The sequence below is a fragment of the Patella vulgata genome, chromosome 7 (genome assembly GCF_932274485.2).
Source record: "Patella vulgata chromosome 7, xgPatVulg1.2, whole genome shotgun sequence".
NCBI lineage: Eukaryota > Metazoa > Mollusca > Gastropoda > Patellidae > Patella > Patella vulgata.
In genome coordinates this window covers 13,775,498-13,798,832 of record NC_065885.2, presented here as the reverse complement: position 1 = coordinate 13,798,832, position 23,335 = coordinate 13,775,498, and the positions used below count along the sequence as shown (strand labels likewise).

Below are 23,335 nucleotides of genomic sequence, written 5' to 3'. Positions count from 1 at the left end.
GGAAATTTTGCCCGGACAGCGGCACTATGGCCTACCCTTATATTGAATTCCAACTGCCAAGGGATCTTTTACGTGTACACGGGACCTTGGTTTTTAGTTCCATCCAAACGACTAGACAGCTGTCCTTGTCAGGCCTTCTGTCCTGCATCACTAAAAGGGGGAACCACGCCGGAAAATCTGGATGAACTTTCTCTGCCAATGCAAGGACCGAACTCCAGGCTAGAGAGCCTGCGTCTTACCCACTTAGCCACAGTGACCCCCTGCTCTTAAACATATATAAAAGCATGAATAAAGAACGAATCCAACTCAATTTACAACGGTTTTATTAGATACTCCAAGAAAGTAAAGAAACCATGATTATTGAATCTTATATTTAAGTTTATAATCTACACTACATTACCAAACTATGTTTACAGTGATAACAAGAAATAAAGGAGAAAGGACAAGTTTCATATCAACTTGTACAGATACAAGCTAGAACAAGTTTCATACAAACTTGTACAGATATACAAGCTAATTACAGCTATTTTAATACAAAACTAAACAAGATTATACAGGATGGAATTCTATGGAATACAATAAGCGACCACAATGAGATTAGGTTTCTCTAATCTTTATTATATGTCGTTTGTGTTAATTCTGTGTTCCATAGAATTTTGTCCGGTGTATTTTCAGTTCAATTACTAACCACTGGAACAATTTATATAATTTCGATCTTTAAGTTCAAGCTATCCTTTGGAAAAAAACTGGTTGGTTCTTGTTAATGTCTTACTACCCTCCAGATTGAGACATCACATCATTCCAGTGATTCATCTAGCCAGATTAGCTGTAGCTGATCTCTATTTACTTTCAGTTTAGTTTTTTTATTTATTCTGTGATATTTTAATAATATAATAATTTCTTATTCTTACTATATGTAAAACAAACTGAGTTTTCATAATTAGACAATTACCAGGCATTTTAACAGAAAACTCTAATTTTATGGTGATTATTACTTACAAGTAAAAATTAACTGGAGTTTAAATATAAATTAAACAAAATTCTCTAGAATGATTATAATAATGTACGAAAGAATACTATCAGAATTATCTGTAGAATTGCATTATAGTTGCAACAATCTTAAATAAATGTACATCTTTCTTTTTTTTTTTTTGTCTCTTCCAAATATTATACATTTAGAGTAAATATATTCATGAAATTTACATTCTTATTGTTTAACATGAGCTCAATACCAGTCAATCATAATAAATTTATTCATTTTGCTAGACAGTAGCCCTGTTTAATTAGATGTACACTCGTATATTTTCAAGCTTTGGAGCTTGTTTCATGAAGTGCAAGTTGTACATGTAATTAAATGTTCAATTTTGTGAATGGTGATATATTTCTAAGGTTAATTTTGGAATTTAATCCCAAGTGTTAAACAAGTAACCACAATAACCAGATACCAAACTATCTCGACCAACCCCAGCAGGTGAAACAGGTTACCATGTCAGTTATTGGGACTAGCAGAACTGTGACAGAACTAAATTCACTGTCACTCGACTGCAATTCCATCAATTGAGTGCCCCTATTAGCATATAGAAAAACTAAATTAACACCATTAGTAGTCATAGCAACACAAGCAACTGATCTTATCTGATTTTCAAAACTAGAGAGCAATACTCACCACACAAGGCTATTGCTAGACAGTGTCAAATTTGAATGATTTAATTCTTGACTTGGCTATAAAAGTTGAACATGAATATTTGATATTATTTAGTTTCTATTCTTGCCTACATTTTTTTTTTTTGCATCACAAGGCAACCATTTTATGGCGAAATAAAAAATTTAATAATTAAATCTGATTAAAGCTTTTGCTCTTTAATAGTCAACATATAGTCAAATATCTTTAATCACCAAATCTTTAAGTAAAATATTTTAAGTATACAGACTTTTCATCGACTGAACATTAAAATCATAGCACAGATTGTAGCTCCCGTGCAAATAAATATACTGTATTATTAAACCAGCGGCTGCCAGGCAGGATACGCCCACATTTTCGAGAGATGGATAGAGAACAAGCTAAAAAGAAAGTGATTTTTCCTACAATCAAGGGCCATAATTCAGGAAATTACAATTCGATATGCGCAAATATCGAAAGGAACGAAGATCTTTGTGTTATAAACTTACATTTCAAGTTTCAACAAAATCGGATAAAAATTGTGACCTCTATAGGGTCCACAAACTTGATTTACCATATTTTTTTTACGCTATTTGAGAACGAACTGCAGCCATTTTGTCTCTCAATTTTGGGCCAATTCATTCGGACTCAACGATCCTTAGGGTGTAACGGTGATATAATAATACGGCTTTTTAAATCGGATAAAAATTATGACCTCTATAGGGTCCACAAGCTAAAAAGGCGATTTTTGGTACAATCAGGGGCCATAATTCAGGAAGTTACAGTCCGATATGCGCGAATATCGAAAGGAACCGAGATCTTTGGTTTATAACCTTACATTTCAAGTTTCAACAAAATCGGATAAAAATTGTGACCTTTATAGGGTCCACAACCTTGATATACCATATTTTTACGCTATTTGAGAACGAAGGGCGGCCATTCTGTCTGTCAATTTGAGGCCGATTTTCACGAAATTCAAACTCAGCTGTCCTTAGGGTGTAACGGTGATATAATAATACGTTTTTTTAAATCGGATAAAAATTATGACCTCTATAGAGTCCACAAGCTAAAAACGCGATTTTTCGTACAATCAGGGGACATAATTCAGGAAGTTACGGTCCGATATGCGCGAATATCGTAAGGAACCGAGATCTTTGGGTTGTAAACTTACATTTCAAGTTTCAACAAAATCGGATAAAAATTGTGACCTCTATAGGGTCCACAACCTTGATATACCATATTTTTACGCTATTTGAGAACGAACGGCGGCCATTTTGTCTGTCAATTTGGGGCCGATTTTCACGAAATTCGAACTCGGCCATCCTTAAGGTGTAACGGTGATATAATAATACGTTTTTTTAAATCGGATAAAAATTATGACCTCTTTAGGGTCCACATGCTAAAAACGCGATTTTTCGTACAATCAGGAGCCATAATTCAGGAAGTTACGGTCCGCTATGCGCGAATATCGAAAGGAACCGAGATCTTTGGGTTATAAACTAACAATTCAAGATTCAACAAAATTGGATAAAAATTGTGACCTCTATAGGGTCCACAAACTAAAAACGTGATTTTTTGTACAAACATGCCAATATCGAAAGCAGCCGAGATCTTTTGGCGATAAACCTATATTTCAAGTTTCGTCAAAATCGGATAAGAATTGTGACCTGTAGAGTGTCTGGGGCGACGACAATATACGTCCACATGAAAATGTGGGCGTATAAAAAAAGGAGGGAAAGAGAGAGAGAAATTGGTTTTAACACAACCTAGGTCATTTTGGAACATACATATGTTCAATTTTATTTTAACAATTTGCTTGTGCTTAAGGGTCTTTAGCTGTGGAAGGAAACCAGAGGACCCATGGAAAACCCACAAGGTTGAACAGAGGACCCTACTCCTTGTCACGTACAAGTGGAGAATCGAAACCATGCCACTTGATTCAATGACAGACCTTATGATCTAACGCACACAACTTGAACCATTCGTCTACCCAACCTCATCTTCTAAAAAAAAACAAATACATTTTAGTTTAAGATTCCATGAATAAGGTCTGACTATTAAGATAGGATTGCATTCTAACTGAGATGCCACAACAGACAAAAGTCATCATCTATCATGTGCTGGCGTCAATTGTGTGTTTATAATCTTTATATACATGTAGGTTCTTCATGTGGATAACCAAGAAAGTTTCCCAGGATTATCCAGTGTGGTTTCTCCATATCAGTGATGCAGGAAAGAGGGCCTGGCCAGGAACAGTGTCTATTTGTTCGGATGGGATGGAAAACCGAGGTTGGGATGCACGTATAAGCAGTTGGAATTCAATTCATCATAGCACGCCACATACTGTTTGGCATATGCCTGTCTTCAATAGCCCAGAAAGTGCAGAAAAGTAGGGCATCAAATCCCATTTCATGCATTCACTCATTCTTCATGTAGAAGTTTCTGGTACATGCCCTTGTTTTGGTTTTTTTGTCTGCAAGAAGATTCCAAAAAGGGTTATGGTTGGTTTTGATTCTACTATGCCAATTAGAAATACACAAGTGTGCACTCAATGATGACTTCTGTGTGTAGATGCATGTTTTATTGTAAATGAAGACTCAATACTGATTTGATGTCATTTCTACATCCTAGTACATATAGCAATGTAATTTACAATATTAATATAAATCTAATGAATACAATACAGAATAAAAAAAGCTTATACACACACACAAAAACATAGCAAATAACAGATGAAACAAGTTCAGTTTTATATGGTTTGACTTCAAGATGGTAACATGGCATCATATACCAAGACAGGTCACAATTCTATGGACTACAATTACTGCTTATTACTGAGCTTGATAATGACTAGAGAAGTCTAGTCAAAATGTCATTCTGTAATTGTATTTCATAGAATTGTAATCTAGTTTAATTACTAAATGCCACTGAAACAATTTATCATTTATCTAATTGTTTTAGTTACTTTCATTAGTCAGACACAATCTATTCACAGAATTGACACTTCTGATAAATTTCTGAAAAGTGAATACAATAAACCACAAGTGGAATCAACCAATTGACATCTGAAAAAGCCTATTTCCTTAATGCAGGCCGCTAGCTTAAGATTTGATGTACCGATATATAGAAGTAAAAGTGGTTGATTCTTTTAACTGCATATAACTTTATATATATAAATATGAATATGGTTTTAAATCTTTAATTCTGACAAGGCAAAAACTTTAAAAATAAGTACCATTATATACATTAAATAAATGTAGACAAGCAAACGAGTACAATACAAATTATAAAATTGAAGAATGAAAAAAAGGTTGCCATTTTTTCTCATGTCTTTAACAACTATTCAATAAAGCATGTACAGGTAAGTATTTACCAACACTTCAGTTGACATTCGAACACAAAGAAACTACAGTCCACACCAGATGGTTCAAAACTATACCCGTCTATGCATACCAGGACTTTCATTTCAAAATATTGCCAACCAGTCCATGACTGACATACTCTATTATCTTGGAATATAATTTCTTAGCGTTTTCCCCAATTTTTTTTTATATATTTCCAAGTGTTTTTTACACATAAAAATCATAAATTAACTACAGTATATTTATTGTGTTTAAAGTTAATCTTTGAAATATCCAACTTTATGGCATGTAAAATGACCAACCAACAAGTTCTTCAGTCAATCAGTCAAGACCGGTTAATATGAATGAAATGAGAGCCCTAGTTTCAACAAATTCAGGTGGACTTGTATTTCCAAACCAGTTGGTCAGTTTTTGTAACCAAACTCCTCCATGGCTTTTTGACTATGTAAATGTCTCGCTACATGTATACAAAGATTGCTGTCTTCGTTTTTTTCTATTTAGTTATTATGCTTTAATTATACCATAAAGGAACAAGTATAAATTCTACAAAGTGTGACATTTGTCAAATTCATTTTTGCACAGCTGTAACTTTCAAATAAGTTCACTGCTGGCGAAAATCAAATAAAGACCTTGTGACGAAGAGGCCAGTTGAATAGATTTTATTTTCCATGGGTTTAAGACAGGTAGAAAATATCAATTCTATTGTGGTTTCTTCTTATTAATCAGCTTGGCTTAAAGGGATTGTCCCGATTTGAACAGAGTCTCAAAAATAAAAGTCTGAATACGTATGAAATTTAAGCGCCAAAATATAGAGGAATGCTGTATTTACCTTGCCTCAAAATTTCAGCTCATAATATTGAGTCGTTTGGGCGTGAACATCAAAACTGCTTATCCGGACACGTAACCCTTTCAAGATTTCGGGTAAATTTTTTTGTCGGATGGCCTGATAATCGATTCCTGTTCTGTCAAAGGTCTATACAATGAATGACCCATGTGCTGTACTTGATAACGAAAGGTAAATTTCACCTACACATTATTTTATTAAAATAAAAGTCTGGTTACATCCAGTCACTGCATAATACAGCTTGGGGCACCGGTCTCCATTTCCAGATGAAGACTGACGGGTTTAAGTTGTTTGAAAATGTATATCATATGTTGAGTTAGTTGCTCCACCCTAAGGTAGAGAATTTTAAGGGATTTTAACACAAAATTAAGCAGTTTTATTCTCCAAAAATATTATCGGGATTGGCTCTTTAAGCTAAAATATGTATAAATAAGCTGAATAGATGTATATTTGTCATTAACTTGAGAATGTGACCTGTAAGTGTAACGTAACGTTGTTATTTAATAACAAAGAAGTAGTTATATCCATATAAATCTTGTGTTGTGTTCTGTTTTACATAGGTAGAAAATATTTAAAGCCAATGTAAGTTAAGTGATTTTGAATCCCCAGTAAACTAAAATATTGTGAAAGTAGGCTCCCTAAAAGCAATATCAGTTAAAAATGGTTCAGTTCCATTCAGTAATTACAAAGATGTGATGAACTAAAACAAGCCAACGCCAAGTATAGGTGTTAAGTTCAATTAAACATTTCAAACGAACTGTTAGATAATGAATTTGGGTAGATTTTAGCAAGTATTAATCCATGAAAAATTAGATATTGTCAAAAATGAAATGGACGATAAGTGACTTTTATGTCATGTCACTGTTACACTTTATTCCTTTATGGTTACCTGTATTTTGATTACTTTGTTCAACAAGCAAGCAAAAACTCAACAACCTACCTTAATCATAAGTGTCATGTACAAGCCTGGAGATAAGACACCTGTCATAGACTTTGTCAGCCACAAATTATCACACAACATTTATATTATAATATATACATTGTATGATAATTTGTGCCTGACAACATCTGTGACAGGTGCCTGATGTCCAGGTTTGTATATATGTTTTGTGATCATAATTTGTACTTGACTAAGTCGGTGACAATGCCTTATGTCCAGGTTTGGTTATAAAAGTCTTTCTGCATGTAGTTATGGTTACCTGTATTCTAAACAAGCTACCTTTATCATACATGTTATGGAAGTCATTCTACATGAAGATAAGAATGAATATATGAATGTAATAAAATGTAATATGTATATCGATACACACATAAAGATGGCATAATAATAATAATAATACACGATGCCTCTATATAATTTATACATTTAAAAAAAATTCTAAGCAGCTATGATTAACTATAAGCACCTAAATTTTATTTACAAATGGCTGTTTTCCTTGTGAATCTACTTTCCATAACGGTGCAACTTGGTTGCTAATGACAACTATACTATTTTATCATTTATACAATATAAAATGAATAAAGTAAAAAGTCAACTAAATTACGCACTAGTTTTTGAAATCATCATGATACACTTCTCTACCAAATGAATATCTTGTTCTAATAATAGGTGAGAGCTTACAGTCAATCAAAAAACCAATCTGATTAAAACACAGATCCTATTTCGTTTCGTTTTTTTTTTATAGTTCAAAATTTCATTTTACTTGTCTTTGCTACACTAGGATCTGGAAGAGTTGTTATATAACCAGGGTTTTGATTGATGTGTGAGATTAGTCAATGAAACTTTCCGTTACGGTGAGTTCTGGGCGTGCTGTGCATGGAACTGTGGGTAAGCCAGTAGAAACGTCAACACTGATTGATTAATCAATGTCTGACACGATAGGGTCAAAAGCTGCTCGTATAAACCTGATGCGACCTTCCACTACAACCAGTCAGATCTTCATGTGTATAAAAAATCAAAACAAAATGTAGATCTGTATTTTAATCAAGATTGTCAATAAACCGGTCTTTAATTTCAGTTGACAATGTTGACATATCACTGACATATTTAGCATAAAAAAGTGAGATTTTTTTGTTTGAAATTTCACATTAATGTCTTACTGGCCTTAAATCTAGAGAGATATCAGAAAAATGGAATGACTTTTTGATATCCTATCGAGTGTTACAAAAACCAACAATGTAACTTTGTATTAATAGTTGCTACGAATCAAAATAGAATTTGATTCCCATCAACTGTTTTCTCAATTTCATATTTACGATGATAATGAAATTAGTGTCTCATGAATTCTCTGTGAGACAATGATTCAATTTTTTCACCGGATAAATATGTGACACGAAATGCTGCTATTTGATGTGTGTAGGTTTAATTATTATCCCGAACGTTTACAAATCAAAATTTTGAAAGTGCTCGACTACAAACTCTGGCTATTTTTAAGACTCAAATTTGAAGTTCCCTTATTCTACAAATCTTATGTTTGGGTACCAGAAAATTACTTTGATATATAAATAGAACCAGAATTACAGTTTACAAGCACACATAAAATTCTGATGTGCAAACGTATCAGCTCAGATATATTTGTTTAATAAGTAACCAATACTGAATACACAAATATTATTGTATATAAACATGAAACTGAATCACTGTGATAGGAAAATGATGAAATATGTGCATACTATAATTTATGTTTGTAATCTCCATTGACTGTGCTAAGTTCACCTTGTGTACGTGGGGTGAACAGATAGACTTTATATGTACCTTATTTAATCTTCTGATTGAGAAAAACAAATAAAGCAAATAAAATCAGAACTGAGCTATCATATGACACTGCATACGACATGTAGTTTAAAGGACAAATCGGAACTGAGCTATCATCAAGCCTGGAAATAAGGCACCTGTCGCAGACAATGTCAGGCACAGATTGAGGATTTGTCAGCCACAAAACCTCTGGTGCCTGTCATTTTGTCTGGCACTGATTTGTCTTTTTTACTGATATTATTAATACATGTCCAGCACTAAGTTGAAATGTCAGGTACTATTTCATTAGTACCTGACATTTTGTCAGGTACATCTAAAACCGTTATTTCCAGGCCTGGCTATCATATGGCATTGCATATGACATGTGATTTAAAGGAGAAATCCCAGATATATGTGATTGACTAAAACTGTTTAATTTAAGGTAAAGGACTCCTATAAATGTTTGTCCTAGTACTGTGCAACTATGTGTAGCTCTTTGGTACTTTTGGAAGAAATGCCAACTTTTATTATCCTTTCAAGGCTGACCGTATGTCCAAAATTCCAACCTGTGTAAGGGCCTAGATAACCATGTCTATATACATGCGGATGTTATTGTGGTAAGCCACGATCACGATTATCTAGTCACTCATAAAATTGAGGAATGGAATTCCATATATGACTTATGTCACCTAGCGATATTTCTGAACGGCTCAATCTTCTCATCTTAAATTTTACTTCACATTTGGCATTGGATTTACACACCTATTATTTACAGTGTCCTGGGAAATCTGAGACTTCCCCTTTAACAAAGATGGCACATGAATAAACCCTTCAATCCATTGAAAACAATGAGTTGTAGACATTGTTACCAGTCAATGGAGTATACACAGCTAACCTCATGCAATGACAAAATGATATTTAACAGTACATATAGTCACTGGGATTGTACAAAAACTTGCTAAACTTGATTACATTCAATAAATTATGTCATCTCTAAAGTTGATCTGAAATACGGTTGGCGGAGGGAGGAGCGGTCTTGCTGTTTTCGGAGACGAAGGGGCCGAACAGCTTTAACAGAATCTGGAAATTGTTTGTGGTAATGTTCCAGACGCAGATATCTGGCTGTTATAAGGCGACCTGTAATATATGAAATGAAATGGGGTTTAATGATTTGTAATATGAAATGAATGTATCGTCCTACTTTTCTGATTGTACAAATTGCAAGTCTTTTCTTCAGTTTCAAACGTTATATAAATTATTATTTATACATTTATTAACAGTACAGGCCTATAATCAATCCTCTAGATCATTGGATTTAAAAATTTACAATAAAATGGGCAATCAAAGCCAAGTCTTGGTTGTCAAGTACCATTACTATGATAATGAACGATCTACTCGATATCTTTAAACAGTGATAACTTCGCTCAGAATAAAGTAATTTGAATGAAATTTTCAATAGATCCATTTTTCATAATCTATCTTTGAATTATATTAGCAAAAACGTCCAGCTTTGTCTAAATCTTACATGATGGATCGTGATAAAATTCAATTTTTCGAATTTTTATTGTAATTTCTGATCAATTATGTTCAGAGAAATTGAACAGCAGTCCTTTATGACTGCTTAGTCCATGCGACACATTTTTTTTATTATCATTTTGTTGTCTTGTCTGTGAATCTGCCATTACTAATCACTTCTGCAGTGTCTTGTAGGATGTTTTTCTTTGTTCATTACAAATGTCACCCGAAACCATAGAATACATGACTTGTGCATATATTTTAAAATATTCATTATGTCTTAAATATTGGATATCAGGATCCCATATTTTCACAGCAAGATAAATTGCTTGAAATAGACCAATCCTGAGTTTTAATTCATGTTTTTAATTTCAAATTTTACGGAAAATATTGAGTTTAGAGGTTTAGTTCCTTTAATGTCCAGAATGTCAGGCACCAGTTCATTAATGCCAGACATTTTTTCAGATATAAATAAAATCACTATTTTCAGTCCTGCTAAAATAAAGAGGGTGCATTTAACTTTCACGCAACACCGACCATCTTACTTGGGACTACAATATGGTATATTTCTATTTCAATAATATGCTTTCATGCAGAGTATTTAATATAAAAGTTAACTTACCATCAAACCACCAGCCATGGAGACACTGTCGAGCTTTACCTGCAGATTCACGACTACTACATTTCAAATATACACAACCCTGAAATAATAATCAACGGTTAAAATTACATCCACGTCTCTAATTCATCTTATATTTCACTGTTCTAGGACTTCATTACAACACAAATTATTGCATACATCAGGATTTAATATGGCATCTGACAGTATAATAGTTTTGAGTAAAATTAAATGAATTGTGGTACAACATCCTACTGTTCTGCTCCAACTGGGCTAATAAAGACGGTTATACGCCATGCAATGTGCTATGAGGAAACGACTACACACAGGACCAAACGACTGCTCTTTGGTAAAACAGTTAAAGGGTCTCAATATACCGTTGGAACAATCATTGAAACCAACAGCTTTAATAATAATCACATCAGAAAATGTTCTTATAATGGACCGTTGATCATGCCAATGTATTACTCCGGTCATACTACAGTCTGTTCGACAAATGAAATGAAGTTTAACGTCCTACTTTTCTGCTCCGACTGGACTAATAAAGATGGGCTATAAGATAAAGAAAATTTTGCCCGGACAGCTGCGCCAAGGCCTACTCTTATATCAAATTCTAAGGGTGAAGGGTTATTTTGTGTGCACGCCAATGTATATGTTGTCCCTTGCCAGACCCTTCCGTCCTACACAACTAACAAGTGGGGAACCATGTTGGAAAAATATGAAGACCTTTCTCGACCTATACCTGGATCAAACACAGGGCCTCCAGGTTAGCGAGCCAACATCTTACTCACTGAATCAGCGTAGCTCCCTGTTCAACAAAGGTCAATATTTAAATACCTAAAGTTTATACCAAAGTACCACTGTTAGTTTCGTAAAACAAATGAGAAGTGTGATGGGGTGTTCTATAGATTAAGTACACCCTGCCTCCTGCACAACACACATCATTTTGTGTAGTTATTTGGAGAGATAGTATGAACTTGGCATATAGTATGACGTTGTTCGAATTTAACTAATTAACGAACCTCTGTAGAATTCTCATCAACAAACATGTGAATAATATCAGCAACACCTTCAGTTTTCTCTAAAATAGCATTTTCTACTTTCTCAAACCAATCTTCTTCACTTTCACTAGAAATATATCATCAAACATTTAATTATGCTATACAATGTATACTCAAGTTGGAAAATAGTCATTTCAATTGTACCTGACAAAACATCTAATACTTATAAGAAATGAAATGAAATGGGGTTTGATTTCCTACTGTTCAACTCCGACTGGGCTAATGAAGACGGCCATATGCCATACAGTGTTCTATGAGGGCAATTTGGCCAGGACAGCAGCAATAAGGCCTACTCTTATATCGAATTCCAACTGCCAAGGGATCTTTTATGGGCAAGCCAAAGGAGTACACAGGACCTCTGGAAAATCCAGATGAACTTTCATGGCAAACATCAGGATCGAACCCGTGACCTCCAGGCTAGCGAGCCAGCGTCTTAAACACTGAGCCACCATGGCTCCCTAACACTTAATAAACTAGGACCCAACATTTTTAACGTCTTGCTGGTCATGTATTGTATTAAAAATATCACTATTTCTAGGCTTGTGTATAATATATCACACCTAGTTTTACCATATAATAACTGGAAAATCTAAGCTACACAAACAAATAGTCAAATAGGGCTAAATCTATTTGTTAAGGCCAGCTCAATTTTTTTAAAGGTCGTTTAGATGTAAATAAGGTTAGGTCACATGATTGGAGATTCTAGGTTAGGTTTAAGAATTTGGGGGAGGGGTTAAATCTGCAATATGACAAAAAAATTGAGCTGGCCTTATCATTTAGCACTAACCAGTCACATAGGAAATACCTGACTGATATTGAGTCCAGAACTAAATGTTACTGATAATCTAGACTATGGTGTTGGAAGACAATCTAGACTAGGAGTACAGACATGTTTTCCAATGGTTATAAAGGTTACTATATACTTTCGTTTTGTAATTCATCATGATAATAGTTTACTTACACAGCAGCATCAAACATATTCTTAACTTTAAGACATGGTGTAGGACTATATCTAATAGGACTGGTCGTAGTTTCTTTATGCTCTCCAAATGCTACAAAAATAGAACAATGACATTTATAAAGAATGTTAATACTGAAGTACAGTTTCTAAAATGCTGTTGGTTGTTATATTCAATGACTGTTTACAAATAAGGGTTTTGAAATGCGAATGTTTTCAGGTGATGTAAAACAGCCCACTGTTGTTAGCTGTTTCATTTGTTGAAAGCTTGTCCCATCAGTAATGGAAATAACACATCACAACAATCTAATTCAAACCTTTATTTTGACCCAAATGAAAAATGTTCAGCTCCTTTATACAGGGACAATTTTATATGTGTGAACATTGTCAATCATATAACTTTCAAATACAAACTAAATTATTACAATGTCCTTACCTTGTCCTTGCCAAACTTTACCACCATTGGGAACAGTCTGTAAAATAAATCATATTTAGTTTTTTAATCTTAAGCCCTAACTGATGTTAATGTATTATTATTAAAGAGAATACCCCCAAGCTCAGACATGATTTTAGCTGTTGGAGTGGGGAGTGGGGAGGGGGGGGCGTGTCCAGGGACAACGCCAGTGTGTTATGGGGGCCAAAGGCGATTTTAAAGTAAAGGGGGGGGGGGGGGTGTCCTGATAATGAATTTTAAAATTCTTGTATTTGTCTACTAATTTACTACAATGTTTTTTTAACCGTCTTCATTAGCCCAGGTTAGGAGCAGAACAGTAGGACGTTAAACCCCATTTCATTTCATTTCATACTACAAATTTTGGCTTAACTTATATTTAATTTTTTTCTCTTCCATTTACAGAATACTTACTAACAAAAAAAATAATGTTTGAACTACGGATGCGATCTTTTGATTGTCCCTGTATAATTTTCTAGACTAGAATGTTTTGCTCTAAACTTCTCCATCCCCCTCCCTCCGACTGTAATTAATATTAATAATTCACGACTCTTCGGGCATTGACTTTACGAATAGAACGTCTCACAAGCTCGCCTTCCACCTTCCGTTTCAACCATTTCCACTTCCATACATTTTAAGGTCCTTTGTCTTTGGTGTGGGCGTCTCGATCTACGACATTAGCCATAGTGCGGAAGAACTGAAGACGATTACGTACAATCATAGATATGTTACGATAGAGAAACTCTATGTTACTTGTACACAGTGACAGGCGATCTCTTCAATCTTGCGTGAGTCTACGGCACCGTACTGTTAATGTTCACATCGCTGACATCCGGTTAGCAGATTTTAAAGTTATGGATAGATATTTTGGAGTTAATCAGTTAGAAATTCGTCAGGAAAAAATTAATGATTTTTTTATTATGATATTACGCTTTTGAAACAAGGTGCCTGAATTAAAACGGAACAATATCGTAACAAAAGCTTTGTCAAAAATCGGAACCGACCGCCAAAAATCAGAACCAGACGGGACAAAAAGCGGAAATCCGCTTTAAAGCGGGAAAAAAACATGTCTGCAAGCTACTGTCTTCTGCTAAAACATTGGTGAAGTCCAAAACAGACAAGTTTTGGGGGAGCACAGAGACAGAATTTTTAACTAGATAAAGAAGACAAGGTATCCATGATATTTGAAAATCAATGGAATGAATTTGCAGAGAACTCAATCTGATTAAAACACTAATCCTATTTCGTTTCGTTTTTTTTATAGTTCAAAATTTTATTTGTCTGTACTACACTAGGATCTAGAAGAGTTGATATTTAACCTGCGCTCTGGATAGCGTGAGGTATTAGCCAATGAAACCACCTGTTACAACGACTTCTTGGAGTGCAATGCACGGAACTGTGGGTAATCCACTAGAAACGTCAACGCTGATTGATTAATCAATGTCTCACAACATTGGGTCAAAGCCGCTTGTACGACCCCGGACGTGACCTTCCAGTAAAACAGGTCAGATCTTCATGTAGTGCAGGCCATCGAAAGTATAAAAAAACAAAATGAAATATAGATCTGTATTTTAATCAGATTGCTGAGAACTGGACATCAGAAATTAAAATGGTTATAAAGAGATGAGTGTACCATGATATAGTATTTTATTTTACCTGTATCCATCTCCAAACTTCAAATTCTTCTCCTTGTATATTCTGTGTCTCTAGTCGAATTCTGGACTCATTATCTTCTATAAATTTAACAGCCTTATTCCAGATAGGTTGTAATTCACGACTGTAATAACATCAATTGATAGAAACTTTAAACATATACCCTAAGACAAGAACTTGGTGACAAAATTAACCAATATTTGTATAAAAACATACAGACAGAAAGTGAAGAAGTAGGTGTCCAGACAACAAAACATGTCCACAGCTGTCAAAGTCAATCAAGCAGTTCATAAAGGTTGTCACAGTTTTTTTCTTTTGCAGGTAATTGTAGGTGTCTTACAAGACACAAAAATGACCAAGGGCAACAAACACTGAAATAATTATCAGAACTTTGATGCCTTACATCTATATATCAAGGGTAACATTACATACCGCTGCTGTGGAGGTAGAAGTTGATCCCGAACATGTTGTACCGCCATATAACTTGTATCATCATCAGAATCATTATCACAATTTTCTTTTAATATGTCTAAAAAAAAACCAATACAACAAATATATTAAATTCTTACGTAGAATATCCTGTAATAATGCAATTGACAGTAAAGACATGAATGCTTCTGGGAAATACCAATCTCATTATAGACATATTTTCTTGACAGAAGCCAATACAAGAATTTTCGCAAGATAACAGAATATGATACTACCCAATATCTCGACCAATCGTCATAGCTGAAATGCTTGAATATATCATGACTCACACCACATCTGTTTCCGAACTGTCAATCAAGCAGCGGAGTAAGGTGTAAGTTATGTATGTGCTAAAATAAAAACATCAGGTCTAGTGGCTGACACTCTGTGTCAAATATCTGGTTTAATTTATTGTGCGTTAATAAGGCAATAACTTTAGCCTCAAGAGTGTCCAAAACTGGGCCGACACCAATATATATATGTGGGTAAATAGAAATAAGGTCAAAGAGTGCAATAGATGTTAACATAAAAAGTATCGTTACCAATAATTTCTTCCACCATTTTAAACACTCGTCTTTGTTCTACATCAGATTTCTTCGATCTGTATTTATACAACTGAACACCAAAATATAATACTAGAATGGCTGAAATACAAAAATATTTTTATATTATTCAATCAAAGATAATACTAGAATGGCTGAAATAGCAAATACTTTTTTTTATATTATTCAACAAAATAATTATATTATCCTTTTTCCACAAATTTAAGTAATTATGCCAAACATTCAACAATAAACAGAGAACATCCTGTGACAGTATTTAAACACATGGTCAACTATGTCTTCCAGATAACATCTATTTGTATTTTATTAGATTCATTTTAGCATTTTGATTATAATTAATATATAAATGATCAGAATTAGGAGACCCATTCTTACACTATAGGAATATAAACAGTCACATTTTTAGTATATATACCGTACCCAATTGAAACGCCATAAGTATCCATGGTTAATAAATGTATTTAAGAAAGAAAGATGTACTAAACGCAAAATAGGTCATTTCAGGTCTGATATCCCTTTTATTTTGCAAGATGTGGCACAAGTCAGTGACATCAAACTAATGATTCTGGCATTAATGATCTACATTAGGTATTGGTATCCATGGTTAGTAAATGTATCTAAGTGGGAGAGAGATGTGGGTTTAACATCCACTAAACGCCAAATATGTCATTTCAGATCTGATATCTATACTAATATTTGTGACTGTTGTTTGTTTGTCTCACATCAATGATTTACAATTAATTTGAGACCATTTGGCCATCCATCCACTTGTTTAAATATAAGCACATCATAGTACAAGAGAGAGAGAAATGGGGTTTAACGTCCACTCGACACAAACTAGGTCATTTCAGGACTAACATATGGTTTAATTTTTTTATTTCAATAATTCGCTTGCGCGTAGGGGTCTTTAGCAGTGGGAGGAAACCGGAGGACCCGGAGAAAACCTTTGAGGTTGGACAGGCGACCCTACTCCTTGTCACGTACAACCGGGGAATCGAAACCCCGCCAATTGACTCAATGACAGATCGTATGATACAGCGCGTGCGTGCTAACCATTCGGCCATCCAACCCTCCCATCATAGTACAAACCTGTTAAGAAGATAATTATGCCAGTGATAACTCTATAGAATGATTGTCCTAATCTACACACTAGACTTTTAGATGCTACAACAGATTCTAATGTAGCTACTTCATCTGGTGCTGTGGCATCACTACCATCATCTTTATAAGCTCTGTAAAATATTCAAACAAACTAGTCAACTCATCATTATCACACATCCTGATCAATACAAACAGCAGTTTATGTCTTTTCCCTCATATCACTGAACAAAATGGTTTAACTATAACTTTAAATTAAAAGCACTTTTAGCTTTTCCTTAATGCAGATTTCTTTGCAGATAAGGAATTTTTCAGATTCAAACTTGTGTGCCAAAACAACAAAAGAAGATTGTACACTATATTTTCTGATAAAACACTAACCTTAACTTCCAGTGTGGATTTTTAATGATAAGATCTGTACAAGCACTATATAATCTTTTTACAGTCTGTAAATAATATTAACAAAATAAATAGAATATACGTGAAATGAAATAAAACGGGGTTTAATGTCCTACAGTCCTACTCCTCCTGGAATAATGAACCAGCTTATATGCCATACAGAGTGCTATGAGGGAAATTTTGCCTGGACAGTGGCGCCAAGTCCTACTCTTATATCAAATTCCAAGGGATCTTTTATGTGCATGCCAACGTGTACACAGGACCTCGTTTTTTTCGGCCATCCAAACGACTAAACAGTGGTTTTGCGCCACGGAAAATCTCGACAAACTCTACCGGCCAACACTGGCAGCGAACCTGTGACCTCCAGCCAGGCTAGCGAGTCAGCGCCTTACCCTCTTAGACACCGCGGCTCCTAGAATATATATAAACCACACAAATATAAACAGAGGTGGATTAGGTCTAAATATTAAGACCACCTGCAAATAGAAATGGGTGATGCATCCCATTTTCACTGATTTGGCAGTATCTAAGTACCAGAATATTTTATTTATGTGGCCTTATAAGCAAAATAAATCAATTTATTTGAGTACAGATTTTATTTTAAAACATGTAATTACCTTTCGTTTATGCTTCATATCTTTAAGCTGTTGTTTAAAATCGTCAGATGTCATATCTTTATCAACTTCATTTCCACATTCTACCTCACCTGGAATAAAAATAATACATTAATCCTGGACGCATAAAATATAATCTTACTGCTTGTCAAACTGGTAGCGAAATATTCCACCTAGCACAGCAAGTATTTTTTGTCCTTTTCAGTTATAATCCGGAAAATGCAAAGATCTTTATTCCACATAGAAAGAATGACCGTGCTGTAACCTTTAATATGATCTCATTAGATATTTGATGTATCCTTTCTTCTACACATTTTGATATGTTAACAGGCAGTTTCCATGCAAGATATGCCCACATTTTGCAAGAGCTGGTCAGAGAACAAGCTAAAAAACAAGAAGCGATTTTTCGTACAATCAGGGGCCATAATCCAGGAAGTTACGGTCCGATATGCTCGAATATCAAAAGGAACAGAGATCTTTGGATATAAACATATATTTCAAGTTTCATCAAAATCAGATAAAAATTATGACCTCTAGATCATCCACTACCTTGGAATTACATACTTTTACACTATTTCCATACAACAAGGTTCCCGCGGTCTTTGTCAAACATTTTTTCAAGGATATTCAAGGATAAATAAACGTCAAATTCAAGGATTTTCAAGGACATTTTTTAGCCTAAAGTTACAATTTTTCATCTTAAAAATAACCAAAACATTACCAACTATCGTTACAATCTCATATCTAAAAGGAATTGAAGACATATGAAACAAAATTAAGGATCTCAACTGGAATTCAAGGATATTTTCCTATTTCCGCGAAATTCAAGGATATTCAAGACCTTGAAAATGAAATTTTAAATTTAAGGATATTCAAGGATTTTCAAGGACCGCGGGAACCCTGTACAAGGAGCAACCATTTTGTCGGCAGTTTCGAACTCAACCATCATTAGAGTGTAACAGTGATATGTTAAAATGATTTTTAAAATCGGATAAAAATTGTGACCTCGAGCTATATCTGGCGATAAACCTATATTTCAAGTTTCGTCAAAACCAGATTAAAATATGTGACCTGTAGAGTGCCGACAAACAAATTGTGGACGGACGGACGGATAGGGGTGACAACCATATATGTCCACATGAAAATGTGGGTGTATAAAATTTATATTTACCTGCTTTTGTACTGAGTAGATCATACAAATCATGAATTATTATCATGGCCGTTTCAACTTCATCTTTAGAATAACATCTCTGAAATAATAATAAAATATCTTTCATTGGATTCATTTAATTTAGAAGGTCTTCTTTCATTACATGGCCATATTTTAAAGCTGCCGATTCATTGCAAACTACAATATTGTGAAAGTTGAAACTCTAAAAAAGGAATATCGATCCAAATAATACTTTAATTTCCATTCTGTATTTAGAAAGACATGTTGAACTGAAATATTTCACAACATTCAGCATCCTTTGCAGATGATGAGGAGCCACGGTGGCTAAGTGAGAAAGATGCTGGCTTGCTAGTCTGGAGGGCACGGTTTTGACCCCGGTGTTGGTTGAGAAAGTTCATCAGGATTTTCTGGTGTGCTTTTTCCTTGTCAGTGATGCAGGATCGAGGACCTGACAAGACAGCTGTCTAGTTATTAGACTGGGACAAAAAACGGAGGTCCCGTGTACACATTGGCATGCATGTAAAAGATCGCTTTGCAGTTGTAATTCAAAATAAGAGTAGGCCGTAGAGCTGCTGTCTGGGCAAAATTTCCCTCATAGCACAACGCATGGCTTACATGTATGCCCATCATCATCAGCCCAGTCGAAGCAGAAGAGTATGACGTTAAACCCTATTTCATTTGCAGATGATATAAACAAGACAGCACCACCTGTAGGTATTTGAAAAAATATTTTGATGGCCCTGTTTTTTATTTAATCTCACTGAATCTATACATCAGGAATTTGTCTGTCGTTGAAATTTTAGTTTTGTTTCCTTAAATATATGTTGAATTATCAATTTGAGCACATTTAACAATGTGAAAAATTACCTAAGATACAGTATAGTCTGCAAAATTTAAAGCTAACAATTACTGTAACAATCCCTTAAATAACATTCAGAGTCAGTTTAAACATTTTTGAAAATAAAGCATAATTTTTGAAAATAAAGCATAATTTTTGAAAATAAAGCATAATTTTTTATTTGACATAAAGCATAATTTTTGAAATTTTTTGAAAATAAAGCATAATTTTTGAAAATCAAGCATAATTTTTGAAAATAAAGCATAATTTTTTTAAAATAAAGCATAATTTATTAAAATAAAGCATAATTTTTTAAAATAAAGCATAATTTTAACCATTTGTTGAAGTGTACTTACTTTAGTGGGATCTTCTTCATCTTCACACAATAAATATTCTGATCGTGGTCCTACAACGAAAAAATAAATACAATTACAAATAAAGAGAGAGAGAAATGGGTTGTAAAGTCCACTCGACACAAACTAAGTCATTTCGGGACAAACATATGGTTCAGTTTTATTTCAATAATTTGCTTGTGCATAGGGGTCTTTAGCAGTGGGAGAAAACCTGAGGACCCGGAGAAAACCCACGAGGTTGGACAGGCGACCCTAATCCTTGTCATGTACAACCAGGGAATCGAAAACCACGCCATTTGACTCAATGACAGACCTTATGATACAGCGAACACACGTGAACCATTCGGCCATCCAACCCCCCGATTACAAATAAGCTTCAACAAATAACATTAATAACTGCATCACAGAATACAGTTTGTAATATTGCTTAATCTTTTTCGTTGTCTTTAACGTCGCTTCCACCTAGGGTGATATACTTGTACATCATGTACATGTAGCAGACAAGGTTTTCTGGGAAAATTGTGAGAGGAGCCAAATAAGAGGCTCATTGGTATCAGTGATTCTCCCAAAACGGCGAACACCAAAAAAATAGGGATAAGGCGACTTGATCATCCGGATTACTATATTTCCTGTATACTTTTTATTCTGCTGTAAAACTTAGAACTACCAGAAAATTCAAAACGAAACAAAAAGGTGTCTATTTTAAATGCCATTAAAGACATGTCTTCTATTCACTTAATTCATTAAATATTGCCCATCTATACTGAAGTTGAAGAAAACCTCAGAAATTAAATTATCTTGGAATCTAATTTTGGTCGAAAACCTGAAAATAATAATTATTATTAATTCATCAGCGTTGATTTATTAAAAGACGATTTGGCTATCTCCACTAATCGGACCTTGTTTTGTCGTACCATCAGAATGTCTAGACACTGTTCCTTGCCAGGTCATCCATCCTGCACCAGTGACAATTAAGTGACCTAATCGATTCTGTTTCAATAAATGCACAGCAGCATGCAAATACTGCTGCAAATCAGCCCTATTTAATGTTGTCTATGTCTTAAAGTTGGTTTGTTACCATACAGTAGAGGCCTATTAACATTTGTTACAAACTTATACAAACCTGCTTTTGGGAACACACCACCATACAATGAATACACAAAATTGTCTGATTTCACAAACATATAGCCTACTACCAAACAAACAAAAAACAATATAACCACCGCTACAAGTCCTTCTGAAATATGCTCTGGATAGAAACCATATTTTTTTTTCTTCGATTGTTTTTGTGAGTTATTAGTATTTGTGTCATTGTTCGTATTTCGATAACTGTTTCTGGATGTTGATGGCAGCGGTCTTGTACTTGGAGTAAACTGGTATTCTTTCCGAAAACTATTTAGAAAACTTGATGTATAACGAGTTGTTGGTTTTGTATTGGATTTTATGGGAATTTTACTTTCAAATTCCTCATCTTCATCATATGGTAGCGTTGTGTTCACAGACTTGTTTTCAACCTCATATAAACTTTCTTCCATTTCTAATTCAGAATCTGACGTGTCCAGACTCTTGCCATAATCGTAAAGACTATTAAATTTCGATGTGGAGGGTCCGGATTGGGTAGAAGAGTCCACATAACCAGTGGATTTGTCATTTAATCTACTACTTGGATACAATTTGGAGCTACTTCGAGATGTTTTATTTGTTGACATAGGAACCACTGGCTCAGATCGTCTGCTTCGACGAGGCGTTGGACGCTTAAACCCCTCATCATCAACATTTGATTGTGTATTGGACGCTGCAGCTGATCGGCGCCGAACTGATTTCAGAAAAGTCTGAGATGAGCCAGAAGCAACATCTTCCTTTGAAGACGAATCGCTTTCATCTGAACTAACCGCGTCAAGTGTTCGTCGGTTTCGGCCACTCTTCTTTATTGGTGATTCGTCGGACCTTTCTCTTACTCTAAAATGATTAAGTTTCTTAATCAGTATTTCCCTCTTTCCAGTTTTTAATGGTAGTGTTATCTTTTCTCCATATTTAGCTAACTCTTCAACAAGTTGCTTATCCGAAATATCGTCCACGGCCATGTTGATGAGCGCAGTCTTGACCGGAAGAGGTATGTCGCGCAGAATCTAAATATCTAATAAAATATTTGAATTTTTTTTTTCTAGATCAGATTTATGGACCCTGTCCATACAATTAGGGATTAGTTTTCTCTTAAAAACGTGTTAAACCTATCGGCGACATGCACAGAAAGATAAATATCTAGTTAAGTCCTTTAAGTATACTGCAATTGGCTGTGAGACATGATTATTGCAAGAAAGAGCAATTTTAAAAAAGAATAACATGGGACGCAACTCTGTCGATCTTGAATTAATTTAATTCTGTAGCAAAATCAAGTCGAAGGGATGTAACTCTATTTTTCGAAAAAGGGAATAAACCACATTCTACTTACAGGCACTTACAGATCCTCTTATGAAAGCTGGCCTTGGCCACGATTTCCAGGTCTTCGTAGCCTAATCAATGCGCTGATTTTTCTACTGCCTCCGGTAATGATGTCAAATTTATCCCCAGGCCATTCCAGGATCGATCTAGTCTGCTTTCAAATGATTTTAGCGTTGTTAATAACAATCAGTTAAATAACAGTCGCTATTTCTTTCTGTGTAGCCTACAGCGCAGTCGCACAGATATCCACAGAAGCTAGTTTTTCACTAGAACAAAATTTATGCCAACCGCGCTTTTTCTCACCGTCGATCTTTCGCCAAGTCCGAAATGGCCGACTCAGTTCCCTGCCTTCGCGCAACCACCAAAAAGGCTAGAACTAAGTTAAGAATGGAAATTAATTTCTACATTGCATCTTGTTCAATGCGTTACAGTCCTACTAAGACTCGTTTTGAGATATCAGCATGTCTGTATGGCAGAAATGACAAATGTTGGCGCAAAGATACCACTTAATGGCACATTCCCACAAAGGAAT

General features: G+C 34.7%; 1 protein-coding gene across 1 annotated transcript; it reads right to left on the bottom strand.

The window, feature by feature from the left end:
- Positions 1-306: 306 nt before the first annotated feature.
- On the bottom strand, positions 307-22,637 carry LOC126828219 (inner nuclear membrane protein Man1). Its single transcript, XM_050557860.2, has 14 exons — positions 21,485-22,637; positions 20,365-20,414; positions 19,171-19,249; positions 18,003-18,091; positions 17,368-17,432; positions 16,978-17,120; positions 15,868-15,969; positions 15,290-15,386; positions 14,861-14,981; positions 13,190-13,226; positions 12,757-12,847; positions 11,757-11,862; positions 10,738-10,816; positions 307-9,737 (listed from the first exon to the last, which is right to left on the bottom strand). Exons 1-14 carry the CDS (start codon positions 22,443-22,445, stop codon positions 9,583-9,585), a joined length of 2,175 nt encoding a protein of 724 aa, XP_050413817.2. The 5' UTR covers positions 22,446-22,637; the 3' UTR covers positions 307-9,582.
- Between the last annotated feature and the right edge of the window lie 698 nt (positions 22,638-23,335).